Genomic DNA, 18,809 nt, shown 5'->3' on the forward strand with positions numbered 1-18,809 from the left:
GACATTTCCAGCGCTAAGACCGCTGCTTATTTACACCAGCCGAGCGCAAATCACCTCCGTCTTGTTCAGAGGGACGTGACTTTCCGACGCGCTGACATCTCTCAAAGTCGCCGGTGACGTCTTCGTGGTTGGACTCTGCAGGAAGAGGGAGTCACGGCTCTCCTCCCTCTTCCTGCATTTTAACAGCAGGCCAACTTATAAAACTCTGTACGTTCTGCTGCAGTTGTTCATTTATTGCATTGAGTTGTAGCTGTAAGATTCATGTTTTGCCTAAAAAAGCAAGTCTGGCTTCGTCCACAAGCACACACACACACACACACACACGCACACACACACACACACACACACACACACACCGTTCTTATGACTTGAATATCTATCAGTTATCTGAATGTATTGAATGTATCATGGTCCTTGGTCAGGTCATACCAGAAAGCCACTGTATTTTGAAGAAGTCTTCTGACCAGACTTTCATGTGTGTGTTTGCACGTGTACGTTCTTCTTCGTGTGATTCGTTTGCCTCAGCACGCACGCCGCCACGTACCTGACGCCATTATTTCTTTCAGGGCTCTTGATGGGCCGGGTTCACCTGGCGAGGGGTGTTTTACCATATCAAATGTTTGTAACGTGTGACTCATGTCTGAGAGAGCGAATCCACTCTGACAACGCCGTCTCTGCTCGAGCGATGAGGTCACTCCTCACTCTCTTCCCGCCTGACAGCGACTTTCTTCTTTGCTCCTTATCTCTTCGCTTCTGATCTTGTCTGCTGACTTCATTTTCTTCTCGGCTGTTCTCTTATCGGCTCCGCTGCTCTCTTGCTCGGCCTCATAAACAACGTTTTAAAAGTCACCGAGCCTCCTTCAGCATCTCGTTTTCAATGTCAGCTGTTCGTGACAAAACGAGAATTATTCTAACCATGCACAGCTCTATAAACAGGCAAATGTTATTAAAAAAGAAGAAGGTTGACGACCATCGTGCAGGCTTTATATATCTGCTTCACATATTCATTGTGAATTTGGACTCACAAATGTTTACTGCGGTGCAAAGAGGAGAGTTGATGCTAATTTGTTAACGCATCGCAAACACAGCCCTGAAACCACGAACATGTCTGTTCCACAGCAGAAGGTTTGCTTCTTCACAGAACAGCATCATGTCGGTTGAGACTGAAAGCAGCTGCTCTGACTCTTCTCCCACTGAGCTGAGGTCAGTCTGGTGTTTGTTGGTTTAAGCACACTTCTTCAATGTTTTCCTTTTCTTTGTTTTAAGCTCTGTTACATCCAGGACATGGAGTCCGGTGCAATAGTTACATGATGTTAACCCGTTCTCATCACCAGAGCGTCAAACAGCTGCTTTGTCATGCCCATCATCATCTACTGTAATACTGACGCACAATCCGCCCTTTACAGTCCGTTTGTCAAGTAACTGATGTTGACTTCAGATTGAAGACGCTCAGAGAAAAAGCTCCGGCAGGTTGATGACATAGTTTAAAGACCCAAGAAGTGGAGGTGAATGGGTCGCACGTGGTCTCGCTGATGATATAACTGTGTGCAGTCCACACAGAAAATAGTTTGACTGGACAGATAATAACGTACAAAAACAGCAAAGCATTCTGGGGCCGATGATGATGTTTCACGCTTGCTTCACTTCCAGAGAACACAGCGTGGTGAATGTGACCTCCATTTTGAGTCTGTGTGTGTGTGTGTGTGTGTGTGTGTGTGTGTGTGTGTGAGAGAGAGAGAGAGAGAGAGATTCTCAGTGTCAACAGCTGAAATGATGCATGGCAGAGGCAGCGTTTCTGCCACCTAGCGTGTGTCAAATTGCACTGCATGTCAGCTGGAAGCCTGAGAAACTGGTGTGGCGAGCTGGACAGTGGGGGCTGATCAGATGATCACCAGAGACTCCGGGGGTTTGATCACGGCCAAAGACATCATCTTTGGAGTTCAAAATGTGTTTAAAGAGTTTTAAATGTCAAGCAGTCTGTAAAGATTTCAAACATGTTATGACCAGACTCCATTCATAAGTTGGCCCTTTTAATTCTGTATCCTCAGCATTACTGCCATTGCCAGAGTATAAAAACACTTTATTTTAGTTTTACTTTTGTTTTTGTCCCCTGTTGATTTTACTTTCTTCCCCTGGATTATACACAGATTGAACTTTTATTATTATTTAATATTGTCATTTTCAGATGACAATATTTTTGCTTGGCAAAAAAAAAGGCTGTATTATTGCCCCAGGACAGAAAAACATATGAGTCACGTTCTCCCCTTCAGTGTATGTGTAAAGTAAATCCTCATTCCTCTCGGTCCTCTGTATCATGCTGTTTTCTGTTGGGGTCCAACTCTTTGTTTTCCACTCTGTCTGATGTTATTCACCTCCTGTCAAGAGAAGGATTCTCTGCCTGTGAATACGATTCTTCCCTCTCTCCAAGTCTTTCAATTTCACTGGCACCTTCTGGCTTTCTGCGAAACCTTTCGCCGGCGGTCCCTTGACATGTGAAGAAAATCATCTTGAAATCTCAGGACTGGTCTGACTGTTCAATGCTTTGCAACGGCTCAGTTCGTCCGAGGTTGTTCTCCTCTCGGTGGATCTCCTCTCCTTCACTTTCGTCTTTCATCTCGCCTCCTGTCCGATACCACATACATATTTAACAGCCGGAGTCAATGAAAGTCAAGAAAGATAAAAATCAGAAGCTCCTCGCTTCGTACCTCCCTGATCTGCTGGTGCATATCTTTGTCCTCTCCGCACCTCTTCTTTCTGACGTCTTGACATGTTCTTTGTTTGTTTTTGGATAAACCGAACGCTCTGTCTCCACAGATGAGTTCGTTCAGCACGAGGGCTCTGACGCTGCTCTCGTCGGTTTTCGGGGCCTGCGGTTTGCTGTTGGTGGGCGTCGCCGTGTCAACAGACTACTGGCTGCTGATGGAGGAGGGAATCGTCCTGCAGCAGAACCAGACCACCGAGGTCAAGATGGCGCTGCACTCCGGCCTCTGGAGGGTCTGCTTCGTGGCCGGTTGGTAACAATGTCACTAACTGCTGATTATGTTGGTTTGATCTGTAAGGTATGATGCTGATTTAAGACCATTACTTGTTTTAGTTTGCAGAAACAATTTACAGTTGATTTTGTTCTGTTCATTTTAATTTCAAAGAGGAAAACCTGTCAAACGTGTGTGGGTAGATTGTGACATGAATTATATTAGTGTGAGAGTCCAGGATGAGTTCTGACTGGACAAATACTGCACCAGACAGGAACCAATCAGACCACGTAGTGCAGGAAGACTCAGTGGGTCACACCACTGATTTTCAACAGTACACACTTAAAATTCACGAAGCCGCCTCCTTCAACGCAGACTGGCCAATCATAGCGCAGCATTAGCCAGCTAAGATCAGGGCTCTCTCAAGGAATACAAACGAGAATAGCGAGCCAACAAATGAGTGTGGCGCCTCTTTTGTTCCTCAAGAGATTAAAAAAAAGAAGAACAGAAAAGGAAAGTGTATATTCATGCTTTTAAACACACACACACACACACACACACACACAGTCAGCAGGGTGCACACCACAGACACAAATAACTCTGCTTATTGCAGTCGCTGTCTCTGTGTTTCGGGTCACGACGGTGTTGCTCTGGGGAGGCGGCCATGTTTGTGTTTCCCTGTTGTCTGACGCTGGTACAAAAGGTCAGAGGAGGAAAACGCTGGTGGCATTTAGAACGGCCGTGTGTGTGTGTGTGTGTGTGTGTGTGTGTGTGTGTGTGTGCCCTCTCTCTCTCGGCCTACAGTTTGAGGTTAATTGTTGTGTCTGTATTCAGCTCTTCTCTCTCTCAGCTCAAACCTTGTTTTCTCCTGAAACCTCCCGACCTTCATCCGTCTCTTCCTCTAATTCACTTTCTCCCTGTTTCTCCCTCTTCATCATCTCTTTTGGGGTCTCTCTATCCTCTCTCACCTCTTTCCTATTCGCCCTTTCAAAATCTTTTTTTGTTTGTCTCCGCCTACGCTCAGCCCCGTCTGCCCTTTTTCTGTGTTTTTTTTCTAATTTTAGTTTTTGGTTTTGTTGTGAAAAAAAATGTTGTAGTTGTCTTTCACACTTAGAGCAGGTTTAAGAATGAAACAGAAGCTCTCAGAGGCGTATAGTTAAATCAAAGCAATAGATTTATTTATCAACAAAGTTATTCAGCCCAGCTATCAAAAACAAGCTTGGGTGCTAATGGATGAACTTCGCAGAGATTCACCATGAGACACGCTTGAACACATCAGCGTGAATCTTAATATAGGGGGTCCACCCCTTGTTACACATTGGCCAAAGTCAAAGATGCAGGCGTGGCACGTTTGTACGTTATGGCGCCTGGATGGAGGCCGTGAATGTCCATTCACCTTGGCCCCTCCCAATAGGCGTTGGTTTCCATCAGTGTGAGTGAGGTGTTGCAAGCGAGAGGTCCTAAGAAAGAGTGTGTGAAGAAGCCGGGCTCAGCTGGGGCGTTGGCCCTCGCTTGAATCTCACTGTCTTATCTATCTGAAAGATGGCTGCCTGTTCCTTGTGACGCAGTTAAATAAGTCTGAAGATGGCTGCCTGCTCCTTGTGACGCAGTTAAATAAGTAACCTTTCACCTGCTTCTCTCTGGCCTTAGTGTATGCTGTGAGCACTGTATAAGTGGTTAATAGAGCTGCATAAGCTAATGGTTATTTAAACTACAAATATGCTAGTGATTAATTAAACTGTATATAAGTCAATTGCTACTTAAAGCTGTATATAAGCTAGCTGTTAATTAAACTGTATATAAGCTAGTTGCTACTTAAAGCTGCATATAAACTAGCTGTTAATTAAGCTGTATATAAGCTAATTGCTGATTAAAGCTGTATATAAGCTAATTTTATCAACAAATCCCTCTCTTGACGTCTGAAGGACGTCACTTTCTTTACTTTCCTGCCCTGTTCTCACGCTGGTGTCTGCCTCTGCCTCTCCTGACCCTACCAGGCTGTTCTGCTCTTCCCATACTGGGTAAGCTCCATAAGGAGGGGGTGGTAATGGTTCCTTGGAGAGGGCAGTGGTGATAGGACAGCCAACCAAAGAACGAATACAGGGTATTATACAACATCCACATGAGACCAGTATTGCACTGAACACACCCACTGACACTGCTATTGACAAGATCAGGTGCTTCCATTTTCCAAACATGTTTTCCATCCAATCTCCAAATGGATTATTCACACCTGATGCTTCCTGCATTTCTTTTGACAGTGCCTTCAGACTATTCAGTGCTTTTGTGACTGAACCGTCCGGCGCAGTGTTGTTGGGGACGATAGTGCAACACAGATCTCCAAACATTGAGCAAAAGCTCCAAAGCCATTTTGTTTTGCATAGAAATCAAAGAAGTGGGGGCCAGCTGCTCAGCCAGACCCTCTATTGCATCCCTAGTATGATTAGCCAAACGAAGAACATTGTAATGCACATAATTGATACGATCAACATTTTTATTCACAGTTATCCATGGAATAATACTTGCGATACTCTCAAAACCTACTGCAATTTGATATACCAATTTGTATTGATTAGGCACTCCTCTGGGCACTCCGATTGCATCTATGTAGGTTGGACCTTTGTCCAGACTGAACTCAGCTGCTTTTTTTAGCTAAGATATGTCTGCGTCTGCGTTGGGTCAGGTTTTGTACTTTAAATATGGATGCCAGAGTTGTGCAATTTGGTGGAGTAGCCATTTTAGTCATATTTGTCATGCATGCGTATCCTGTTGGGTCAGATTCAGGATATAGTGGTGCTGGTTCGGTGAACATAGCTGGTCTAGCTGCAGCACAAGCTATACAGCCACCCATTTTGTTTTTTATAGCATTATCAATAATTCAATTTAACCAAACATTGTCGTTTCCATGTCCTGTAGCTAATTGGATCACCTGTTGGTGGTTGCTGAAAAGTCAAATTACAAATTACAAAACAAATTATGCATTTTGCGTCAGATTACCTCGGACCTCTGCTAGAGGTCTGGACGGCTCAGGTGCTGGGGCACAGTGTGACAGGTGGTGCCAAGGTGCTCCTGCTTTACCTATGACTTGGACCGAGTGTGAAGTAACCTCCTTCACTTCTTACGGCCCTGTCCACCTGGGGTCAGTCCACTTTCTCTTGTGAACTTTGACCCTGACCCAGTCACCCTCTCGGATGAGATTTTTACCTTTTCCTGGTCAGCTGCACTGGTTCGCTGGACCTGTTTGGAGAGAGCCTCCGTGAGAATGATTAATGCAGTCACATATGCCTTCATTTCAACTTGCTGCACATCTAAGTATATGTACATCTATGTATCTATGTATATCTATGTATATGACTACCGTCTCTTGGAGGACCAGGCATTTGCCTCCCTGTCATTAACTCATGTGGTGAAAGATGCGTCTTATTTCCTTGTGCGCTCCTCACTGCCATTAGAGCTAATGGTAAAATTTTAACCCATGTCAGCTTTGATGCTACACATGTCTTCGCTATTTTTCGATTTTAGCGTCTGATTTGCCCTCTCTACCAGTCCTTGTGACTGTGAATGATACACTGATCCATATCTACTTCCTGCAAATGCTTATTACTGAAATGTGAACCATTATCGGAGTATCAGCTCTGTCTGCAGCCACTTCACTACTGTCTGTGCGTCTTCTCTTTTAGTTGGGATTGCCTCCACCCACTTTGAGAATCTGTCCACCATTACCAAGATGAGTAAAGTCCATGCTGATGTCTTGGAAGCAGGCTGATGGTACAGGATAAGAGCCCATAGGTGTTTTGTACGGTTTCTTCACATTGTGATCCCCACAGGTGGTGCATTCGTCGCAGAAGAGGCACAGTGCTTGCATTCTTTTTGAATTTTCGATTTTCTTGCAGCTCCGAATGTGAATTTTTCGCTTAGGAGGATTCTTTGATGCAGCTCCTTCTCCCCCTTTTTTCTGATACAAAACTGCAGTAACATCCCTCTTTTTGTTCAGAAACATCTAGGTGGAAAAGGGAATGAATAGTCAATTCTTGAAGTGCCGATGCATGTGACAGAGTCTACGTGAGAATGGTGAACACATCTTCTGTTTCTTGTGTTCAAACTAAAGGGGCTGAGGTGTTTCATGATGGAGGATGCTTTGTCTGTGGGCTGTGGGCTGCGGGTTGTTAAGGGAATATGTGGATCTGGAACTGGATATGACGCAGGTATTGTGGCTAATAGTTGCAGCAGTGTCTCTGTTGTTGCCAGATATGTGAAAGATATTGCTGTTCAGCTTGATTCTGGCTTCTTGGATGCTGACTGCCTGTCTCTCTCTGATAATTTCCTCTTCTTCCATGTGGTGAGCCTTGTTGTTGTTGACCACGCGTGCGGCAGTCACGTGAATAGTGACCAGGTTTTCCACAGTTGTAGCAGTAGAAAGTTCTTCCGTGCTGTTTCTTTTTCTTTTTAGCAGGCTTTGGAGCCACGTCAAGCTTTGCCAGCTGTATTGACACTTTTAGTGCTTCGAGCTCCATATCTGTTCTTTCCACAGCGGCTCTGTATTCATCATAAGTGTGTTCTTCGCTTATTTGTTGCAGCTTCTCTTCAGTGAGAGGACAGTTCAGCAGTTCTCCATCCCAAATGTCTTTATCTTTCCATCTCTTTATCATTCTTTTGTACGCTTGTTGTTCCACCGGCCAATGTTTGATTCTTCCATTCATCCTGCTCTGATCCTGGACATCATTCTCCAAGTTGCACAGACAAGAGGAGTATTTCGCAGCCATGATGTCCCCCTCTGCAATAATCAATAGAAAGTCTGAAATCAGTATTCCCAAATGTCCACACGATGGAGCCAAAGCTCCTATCCACTGTTCCTGTTGCAGTTCTTGGAGTGGCCACAGAAAAGCCAAAACTCATGTCAAATGTTTTTTCTTTTTTTTTTTTTTTCTTCTCAGGTTGTGAAGTGCCAGCAGAGGGAGCCAAACCTCCTCTTATGCCTTCAATTGACATGTTTGCTCTCTGAATTCACACTGGCCCTCGTTCACAACCTTGCTTTCTCTGGAATGTGTGTGTGTGAAATGCTGATCTATTTTATTATTAACACTTATGGTGAAGAGGACGAAATCAGAATAGTCATAGATTTATATCGAAGTCTCTGTGTGAATGGACACAAAAGAAACTCTTCTCCCACTCTAAGATGGCAGTTTTATGCCCTAATCTGATGGTTTAAGCAAGCGTTACTGTTCAGGGGACACTGATCTTTATTCTGTTGTACGAAAGAATGACGGAGTGCTTCTCTCGGCGTTTTTGACCTTCATACAGTGACCTCACAACTCCGCAATATAAGCTTTACAAGTATAACGCATATTATTTAACAGTGTATGAATATATATTATTTACAAATCTCCCTATATACCCCTGCTAGGTGTGAAATGCTATGTTTTGATTACTCAAGCAATGGCTTGTAACTAAATATTTTATAAGGCAGAGAGTGTCAACCTAGCCCCCACCTTTTTAAATATCTGCCGCTCACTGTCCTTGCAGGTAGACACAAATCAAGGCCACATCTGTGTTTTTATCAGGAGTAGTCAAACCCTCCCTAATATTCCCAGCGCCTGTCTTGACTGAATGAATAGAAGCTTTGTATCAGCTTTAAACCTTGTACATTCCTAATTTTTTAGCGTCTGTCTGGCTGGATGAATAGAAGCTGTGTATCAGCTTTAAAACTTTTTTTTCTGGTTGCATGAGTGACTGCTGTGTTTCCGCATTGCACTTTGCTAACAGTCCCTGGGGAACCCAATTTTCCAATAAATCAGTAGTTTTTTAACTACGCCAGTAAAACTGACACTTATATTAACCCTCAGCTGTCTCTCAGCATATTCTAGTGATTTATGTGTGTGTGTGAATGCAACACTCGTGTATAATGTGTGTTTTTCCTGCTCTAGACACCAAACTTTGAAACAACGCACGAACATTCCAACCACAAATCAACTCGGCTTCAGCTCTCAGCTCTCAGCTCTCTCTCTCTCATATTTACGCTTCAAACATCAACTCTCATTCAAACAAAATTGCAACACACTGCCATTTTTAAATGCGCACAGATCACAAATACGGTAAAGGAATATCTTTACAAATACAGTCAAACAAATAAACAAAAATTAAAACGTACTCCTCAGCGGCTCAGCTGTCAGCTCGCTCATGTATGCTCCAAATAGTTCCACTCATTCAAACAAACTTGAATCAATACTCTGCCGTCACAACACGGTCTCAGAATGAAGTGAAGAGTTTTACAAACGCTGTTAAATGATGAACAAAAGTGAAACCGTACAGCTCAGCAAATAGTCACACGCATTCATACTAAATAATCAAAGTCACATGCTGCCGTCTCTTTAAGCATAAATCAGTCACAAGCGCGGAACTTTAGAGGAGATGTACAGCTCTTTTTCTCAAACTAAGCAAACTGCTTCTCAGCAAACAAACACAGTCAAATGATAAACACAAAATAAAACCAAATCTGAAATGCGCACAATTCACAATTACGGTCTAAAAGGAAATTAATATCTTTACAAATGCAGTGAAACAATGAACACAAATTAGAACATACCCTTCTGTCTCTTTAAGTCAAATCATAAACACAAGCGTGGTCCGTTAAGGAGATGGACAGCTCTTCTTTTTTTTTAGACACACTATTTTATATTCCAACAGCAATTTCTTTTTACTCAAACTCAGCAAACAGACTGTGTACCGCTGACCTCTTGACCACGATACAAATGAAAAACTGCTCTTTCAGCAAACAATCAGTCAAATTATAAAGGATTCTTTCCCTCTCTTGCACACAAAAGAAAACAGCGCTATATTAATGCATCACAGCGACCGCTGCGTATCATAAAACAAAAGAACAATATCTGCTTTGGCTGGGCCGCGATCACAGCCCTTCCGCATGGAAGTCCGCGGTGCTACCAACCACACCACCAACGCAATACATCAAACAACACAATTTAATACACTTTTAAGTAACCTAGGACTCTGCGGGTCCTTTTCGCTTTAGGTTACTTTATTACACAACGTCCGTTATCAACGACACATCAATTAACGTAAATTTTGTGCTCTCGCCCAGAAACTCCGTCGAGGATACTCTAAGCAGAGATATCATGGTTTTCCACTAAACGCCGCACACAAATTTAGATCCGGAGATTTGATGATCTCAATAAGGTAATTTTCTCTTGGTCCGCTATCAACGATACATCGGCTAACTTAAAACTTGTGCTCCCATGCAGAAACTTTCTAAGAGTTACTCTAAGCAGAGTTAACTTGGTTTTTACACCACACGTAACACACTCGATGTCTTGATACGGTATTATTCTCTTCGTCAATTCTCTCAATACAATTTACCAATGACATCAATAACATATACATATATCCCCGTCATGTTATACAATTTCTTCGTAGTCCAAGACGTCTTATAATTACGTTAAAGATTACGCTTTATTTGTGGCAGGAATTTGAGCGCTTCATGCGAGGCGCGTGACCGCGACAGAAGAGGCGCGCGACACGGCTCACATTACTTCACTCTACGCTGCCACAGAAAACGTCATTTTTCGCCTTTTATCTAACGTCTTCTGCTGGACTCATTCACACATATGTACAAAAACCCCAAATGCTGGGCTGAACAACCCTGCTGCTGTGTTTTTAATCTTTACAATACTTTTATGACTACGCAATACTTACAGTTCGGACAGTCGGATTTAATTTAGTTTTATGACTATAATACAATACGCAGAATTCAGTTAAATAGGCTTCTGCTCACCTTGAGATGTGCCGGCACAATCAGACTGTCTCCCGAACTGCAAGCTCGCTCCGATGGCAATTATCGGTTCCCAGCCTCAAAGGGAGAGATGCGCCGTTATCTGGAATCACAAATAGAGAGGTCTGTTAACATTCCAACCCGAAGCTCCGTATCATATAAATCACGTCGGGGTCACCACTTTGTTGTGAAAAAAATGTTGTAGTTGTCTTTCACACTTAGAGCAGGTTTAAGAATGAAACAGAAGCTCTCAGAGGCGTATAGTTAAATCAAAGCAATAGATTTATTTATCAACAAAGTTATTCAGCCCAGCTATCAAAAACAAGCTTGGGTGCTAATGGATGAACTTCGCAGAGATTCACCATGAGACACGCTTGAACACATCAGCGTGAATCTTAATATAGGGGGTCCACCCCTTGTTACACATTGGCCAAAGTCAAAGATGCAGGCGTGGCACGTTTGTACGTTATGGCGCCTGGATGGAGGCCGTGAATGTCCATTCACCTTGGCCCCTCCCAATAGGCGTTGGTTTCCATCAGTGTGAGTGAGGTGTTGCAAGCGAGAGGTCCTAAGAAAGAGTGTGTGAAGAAGCCGGGCTCAGCTGGGGCGTTGGCCCTCGCTTGAATCTCACTGTCTTATCTATCTGAAAGATGGCTGCCTGTTCCTTGTGACGCAGTTAAATAAGTCTGAAGATGGCTGCCTGCTCCTTGTGACGCAGTTAAATAAGTAACCTTTCACCTGCTTCTCTCTGGCCTTAGTGTATGCTGTGAGCACTGTATAAGTGGTTAATAGAGCTGCATAAGCTAATGGTTATTTAAACTACAAATATGCTAGTGATTAATTAAACTGTATATAAGTCAATTGCTACTTAAAGCTGTATATAAGCTAGCTGTTAATTAAACTGTATATAAGCTAGTTGCTACTTAAAGCTGCATATAAACTAGCTGTTAATTAAGCTGTATATAAGCTAATTGCTGATTAAAGCTGTATATAAGCTAATTTTATCAACAGTTTGTTTTGTTTATTCTGGTTTTATTTCCATAAGCAAATATTCCCATATTGTCCGTGACCCAAAGAAGACCCTCGTGCCTCCCACTCATCTCTCTCTTTCCTGTCTGTATTCTTTCTTTCCCTGTTTGCTCTCTCTCTCTGTTTCAGGACCAGAGAAGGGCAGATGCGTGGCGGCGGAGTATTTCACCGAGCCAGAGATAGAGATCACCACAGAAAACACAGCCAACATACTCAGTGAGTCACGTCCACGCATACACATGAGGGATCGATCAAATCCAATTCAAATGAAAAATTGAGCTGAGAGAAACAAAAACAAAAAATGCAGTTTGTTGAAAACGTCATCAAAGTCGGTCCATCTGAGATGTTTGGAGATGTCACATCACATTTAAAGTTTTCTAAATCTGACATACAGAACATGAAGCAGTGCATAGCCGACATGCTTTCACAGTATATGTGCACAGTGTAACTTTAACGTTAAATAAATATGAAACAAACTGAAGGCCATAGGAGACATGTGCATGCATCAACTTTAACACAGCTTTGATCTTTAGTTCTTAATTAAATAAGAGAATGAGACAGAACGAAGGAAAGTACACTTTGTGGATTATCTGTCAGGAAGCTTCATGCGTGAGTTAAAGTTCACGTATATGTAGATATAGAGTTGATACCCAGTGAAAACCTATTTCCAAATGTTGTGTCCAAAGTTTCATGATAAGTTGACGTTTCTGTCATCAACACTATAATAATAAAAACACTGAAGATTAATACTGAAATTGTAACATTCTGTTATGCACATTTCTGGACATTTCTGACGGGACCACACACATTCTGTTTGATTTAAGCTTCTTTTCACTTCCAAAAGGTTACCTATCGTCCTAGCGCTGCCATTTGATTTTGAAGAACTCAGTGTACACTGATTATATTTCAGTGAATGACTGTCGAGAGCTCGCTGAAGTTCCCCACGGAGCAGTTTTGTCTCTGAGCTGTTTTAATGATTTCAGATGTTGACACTGTGAACTGGCTTCAGAGGGCTCTGCCCGCCGCTGTCTCTGTCTCTTTGACGTGAAGCACACAGTGGTGTTGGAGACACCAGGGGGAAGACATTTGGTCCGTTTAATGCTAGATAAATGTCCTCGCACAAGTCATAACACTGGAGTAGCACTGTGGGAGACGTTGTTGAATAAATCATGCGCTGCCTCGCTCAATATAACCCTGAGTGAGCTGCGGTAGACCTAAGGTCAGAAGGCTGCACTGGACATCTATACACATGTGAGTATTTTGGAACATATTGTGAAAAAAAGACAATCCCATCACCATAAAAGAGATTATTTAGTTATTCTAACAAGAGATTTTCTATCATTTTCATGTCATTGTTATGATTTGATAAGCAAATAATTATCCAAATTATTTTTGCAACACAAAACATGCTGTAATGTCTTTGTAGGTTCATGGCAAGAATTTAAATATGTATTTATGTCATGCATCACAATGTGAATTACACACCAACATGTTCACCACTAATGTGTCCGACTTTAGTTGCACTGATGAATTATTACGCGACCCTTCAGTTCCCCTCAGATCTTCGGAGCGTTTTAGGGTCTTTCAGCTTCTTGTTTTGGTTTGGCCTCTCGTCAATGTTGTTTGAGAAAAAAAACATATCGTGGTTGGTTGACACCAAAAGAGAGCTGTAAGAAAAGTTAATATTGGACTTAATTTCATAATTAGAAATGAGATATGATTAGGAATAGTTCTTGAAATGCTCCACGATGCTGGATGTGAGAACAGGCAGCTCACACATTTGATGATATGATCAATGCTGTGCTGCTTGTTTTACTGCCCCAAATCAAGAGTAGTAGAGCAGGAACCAATCAAACGTACTCAGAAATGAAAAAGGTTGAAATTTCCAATGTTGGACTTACCAGCGAATGATCTGAGCAGCTGTGAGCGATGAGTTCCTGTTCTACATACCAGTGGTTTTGATCATTGATGAAGACAAATCATTTTAAACCTATAAACATTGGAAATACACAAATTAGCCATGTTGATGCCTTTTGAAAGAAATTAAAATAAAACACCGTCCCCTCGCCCAAAAGTGAAGCTGGAGTGGAACTTACAGCACAAAGGTTTGAGGCGTAGAGCCACTGATCAAGCATTTGTCTTTGAGAAGATGTGTTGGTCACTAAATCAGGCAAATTGAAGAATCATAGTTTGCAGATCAAACTTACTCACGTGTTTGAGTTCAACAGTTTTAACTCAAGAAACAAGTTGATATGATATTTAAATATTCATGATTTACAAGTTGTTGTTTTTTTATGTTTGCTGCATTTTAGACTTAAATGAACAAAGTTGACTGAAGGAGTTGATTGCGGTTGAATTGGATTTTGGCACCAGCATCGTGCCACTCCTTTCTGAAGTCCTTCCCCTTGGTCTTCTTCTTTAATCATGTCCGTCATGTCCATCTCCTTCTCTGACCCTCTCCCGAATTCCTCCCTGTCCTCCAGAAATGGTCCGAACGGCCACTCCCTTCCCAATGGTCTCCCTGCTCTTCGTCTTCACCGCCTTCATCATCAGCAACATCGGACACATCCGGCCGCAGCGCACCATCCTCGCCTTCGTCTCCGGGATATTCTTCATCCTGTCAGGTACCGTGCGCACACTGGAATCAGAGTCTGGAATCAGAAGAGACCTCCGCCCCTGCACGGCGAGTCTTCTTCCTGCAGTGGAATTGTTCTCAGCTCACACAGAACTTGTTTTGCTGCACAAAAAACAATGTTTGCAAACGATCAAAAACTCGAAAACATTTTACTCTCTTGAAGAACAAATAGCAACTCCAGGCCTTTCATGTTTGTTTCCTTGTTTTTCTTTTACATTCTGCAGCAACTCAAACAAACAGTTTGAAGCACTTCAGCTTTTGTCCTTGAAGAACAAATGTATTTGTTCAGGTACAAACATCAGTGCTGCACATGTTATAATTCCACATTATACACTGTGGGCAAAGATTAGCAGCACCTTGCAAGGAGTCAAACAGCTGCAGTAGCTGGTCCGACTGTAATCAAATGAAATGTCATTTATTTGGTGCAAAGTGCAAAGAACAAGTTGTATCGTATGAACACTGACCAGGCAGTGACTGAAATAAGAAAGCATTAGAAGCAGAGACTGTATGAAGAAGAGTTCAGCATTTTGGTCGTCGCCATCTTGTTTTTTTTCCTTGAGTGGAAGACAGGGACAATGCCACAGTAGCCACCTGTCAATCACTGTAGCCCCGCCCTAAAGCATCCCCTGCTTTGTTGTCAGTTTGACTCTAAATGGAGCATAATGTACTAAATGAACATCATGCTGTATTGAAGAAGACTTGAAACTAGAGATTGAGACATAAACTCATGTTTACAATGTTTACTGAAGCAAGACAGGAGGTAGAGCGGGTCGTCCACTCATCAGAAGAACAGGCGGCTCGATCCCGGGCTCTTCCGGACGGGCATTTCGTACTCCGCATTCGTGTAAAGGGCAAGATACTGAACCCCAAGCTGCTCCCGAAGGCTCTGCCTGTCTGTAAATGAGCATTCAGATTAGATCCTGAACACAGGTTGGTGCACCTGGTATGGCAGCTTCGGCCATCAGTGTATGAACGTGTGTGTGAATGTATGAATGCAAGCCTATTTGCTATTAACCTTCCTTTCTTGATTTGAAAGCAATATGTTTTCTCCAAAACATCAATCAAATTGATGTTTGGATATATTTTGCAGGAGACAGCTATTGCTGCAGGAGCTTTGAGAAAGCCACAGGAGCTCCGGTTCATCAGGACGGTAGAAACCGGCTGAAAGGCCGAGGTATTGAATAAGACCTGTGAACGAGTCAAACTCCTCCTTCACCTGTCTGCTGGAATAAGAAGAGTAAAAGCAGCCGAGCAGGAGAAGAGAAGCAAGCTTGTTAAAAGTCAACATTCTTCAAGGTTAATGATAATAAGAAGATGGAAGACTCACTCTGCAGCTCTGGTTTCCTTCTCCCAGCTGACAGCTTGTCAGACCGTACCTTGTTCTTGCTGCTGGCTCAACAGTGAACGGGATTTAATTCCACATAATTGCTCTCTGCCGAGGAAGCTGCAGGGCAGCGGTGATTTGATGTTTCGCTGCAGGCTTTTGGTAAAAAGAAGTTCAAACTTGAAGCAGTCTGGAAGGAGACTTTGTTGTAGTTTGACATTTCAATCAGAAAGTTGGTAATGAGGAAGGTTTGGTCTTCTTCGGGACGACACCTTTGTGGTCTGAACCCAACATGTCACATTATCTGCGGACACCAACCTTCAGTGCAGTCCATCTCCATTCCAGTCACGTAGCTGAGCGCCTGTAAGTGCTGAGTGGAAAGTTACCGGATGAAATGTTTGATCACACTGATTACTTTTGTGGACCCACATGGTAGTCCAAATAAGAAAAGACAGACTCATCTTCCAGTGTATTAAATTAAATCGACTTACATAGTAAGGCCATTTGTGCGTTGACACTCCTGTCACGCGTTTCATGTCTTTTGGTTGGTTGGTTGGCTCCAATGGAGGGTCTGAAGGCCGTTCCTGTTCCAACATGCCCCCTTACGGAGAGCCAGCTCCGTAAAGAAACGCTCCTCTCAGTTTGCCGTGGAATAACGAACGTCCGTTGCTGAGAAATTAAGACGTGAACGCAAAAGTGCCATCAGCTGCAGTTCCTCAAATGGCCACTTGAGACCGGCTCCAGAAGCGAGTCGATCCCCATAGACCCTCATGGTAAAATGCACAGCTTTAAACAGGTGTACAGCCTGATACATCATAGGGTTTTCACTAGTTATGACAACTGTACCGGGGTATATAAATCACCCGTTTAAACTATAAGGCTTAAGGTCAGACAAGATTGAGGGCGTGGCTGCCTTGAGTGGCAGGTCGCTAGCTGCTTGCTGTCTCCTCTGCTGCTCCAACACTCTGTCCATTGTTAGGCATGTCTCGTCACTGCCAAGATGGCGACGGCCGGAGACACACACTTCATAATGGCTCAGGGATACAGTCTACTGTATGCACAGAGCCCTGACCTCAACCCCTTTGGGATGAAGTGGGAGTGTGATCGAGGTCTTAGTGTGTAACATCAGTGTTGGACCTGACTGAAACTTCAGGGTAAAACTAATTATTGGACGGACCAACAATTCTCACTCCCAACTGGCCCTGTGCTATTCAAGTTCACCACAGCCCACAGGGGGGTGAGTGCTTGGTAGATTTTAGGTGGACGATCACATGATCACTCTCAGAACTGGTCCCCCACAGGGCTCCATCAGTTTACTAAAGGTTTGGAATTACGTGACAGGGGACAGAGGAAACTTTGTCTCACAGAGCAAAGTCTTACACCTGTAATCCATCTTCGTGTTTCACTGAGGATTAACATTCAACAACACAAAAGTGCTCTCCGTCACGTCGCGTTCTGTTTCATTTGCACCACGAGTCCCGTTGGGAAGGAGTCACTGCAGATAACGGGGTGACATCACGTCCTCGTGTCACTGCGGGACAGCTGGGTGACGCCTGTGGTCGGCTACCTCGAGTGCAGGGTCAAGCGTTTCAGCTGATGAAAGGGGTTGTTGGGATTTTTTGGACCTTGTTAGTCTCTCTCTCTCTCTCTCTCTCTCTCTCTCTCTCTCTCTCTCGCTCTCTCTCTCTCTCTCCCTCGCTCTCTCCCTCCCTCTCTCTCTCTCTCTCTCTCTCTCTCTCTCTCTCTCTCTCTCTCTCCTCGCTCTCTCTCTCTCGCTCTCTCTCTCTCGCTCTCTCTCTCTCGCTCTCTCTCTCTCTCTCTCTCGCTCTCCCTCGCTCTCTCTCTCTCTCTCTCTCTCTCTCTCTCTCTCTCTCTCTCTCTCTCTCTCTCTCTCTCTGAGCAGACAGGATGACATCACCTTCCTGTTTCAGCCTTTTTCTTTTTTTTTGCACGAGTGAGCTTTACCTCACAGACGCTAGCTTAGCATGGTGGACTGCTGACTGGACACTTGGACAGACGTGACAACCGTGATGTCATGGGAATGTCACCGAGCCAAGACGGAGAAGAACTCACGTCTGCTTACACACAGATAAACTCAAAGACATCAGGTCAATGTACGTGTGCCGGTAAAACACCCAAAAACCCTGAAAAAGCACTTTGTCAACTCATTTAGAAATGTTCAAGTTATGTATTTAAATCTATAGATTATATTGGTGTTATTATCTATTTCATTAGAATTCAATATGACTTTACACACAGACGGTCTGTGTGTTTTTTGGACATTTCAAATTGCATGTGTTTTCACATGTGAAATGTACTCCATTTGTATTTATGTTAAAATATCTTATTTATTTATTTGATTGTATTTGTTTATTTAAGAGGGGCAGTGGCTGGTCATTGCCTGTCCCAGAGTTAGCTAACAGCTACTTTCATTAGCCGTCCCTGGCAGGCAAATACACAAAAGCATTTTGGCATCAAATGACAAAAAAATATGTTACGACTGTGACAATTGACACGGTAATAAACACATATTAATAAAATAAAAAACAGCGTCTGCACCGTACAAAGTTGTGAAAACATAATTCTCCATTTTGGAGAAAAGATTATGTGCGAAAACAGAATCAGAAAAGTAATTTGATGTTCTTGTAATTGCTGAGCACCCGCTGTGAGGAATGAAACGCACGTCTCTGTCAGAAGTGTTATTTCTGTGAGATGGTTCACAGCACAAAGAAGGAATTGAGCCCAGACATCGACTGTTGCCATTTTCACCTCAGAAGCAGTGAAATGAGTGATTTATATTCCGTACTTGTTGTTTACCATAAAAGAGATTCATTTTTCCAAAGGCAGTGCTCCAATTATTTCACACACAGTAGAGTCACAGAAAAACACAGAAATCAGTGCTATTTCAGAATGATTTTGCAGCAAAAGACAATTGTTAGTCTCAGTCAGCATGTCTGTGTTTGTGTCATGAGACCGGCCCGTCAGTCACAACGCACTCTCAGGTTACAACACGGTGGCTGTGGACCAGCTCTTTCCTCCCATTGCTCCTGTCTGTCCCTCCTCCAG

The 18,809-nt window shown here is 43.2% G+C and overlaps 1 protein-coding gene across 1 annotated transcript in view; it reads left to right on the forward strand.

Moving 5' to 3' along the window:
* Nucleotides 1–2,814: 2,814 nt before the first annotated feature.
* Nucleotides 2,815–18,809, forward strand: part of cacng7a (calcium channel, voltage-dependent, gamma subunit 7a) — a gene marked incomplete at both ends in the record, with an annotated part of 20,947 nt that continues 4,952 nt past the window's right edge. The window contains 3 exons of the mRNA XM_079288258.1: nt 2,815–3,010; nt 11,914–12,000; nt 14,268–14,408. Coding sequence (XP_079144384.1) covers nt 2,815–3,010; nt 11,914–12,000; nt 14,268–14,408 — 424 coding nt within the window. The remainder of the gene's footprint in view (nt 3,011–11,913; nt 12,001–14,267; nt 14,409–18,809) is intronic.

This window comes from Melanostigma gelatinosum (genome assembly GCF_949748355.1).
Source record: "Melanostigma gelatinosum genome assembly, chromosome: 17".
Classification (NCBI taxonomy): Eukaryota; Metazoa; Chordata; class Actinopteri; order Perciformes; family Zoarcidae; genus Melanostigma; species Melanostigma gelatinosum.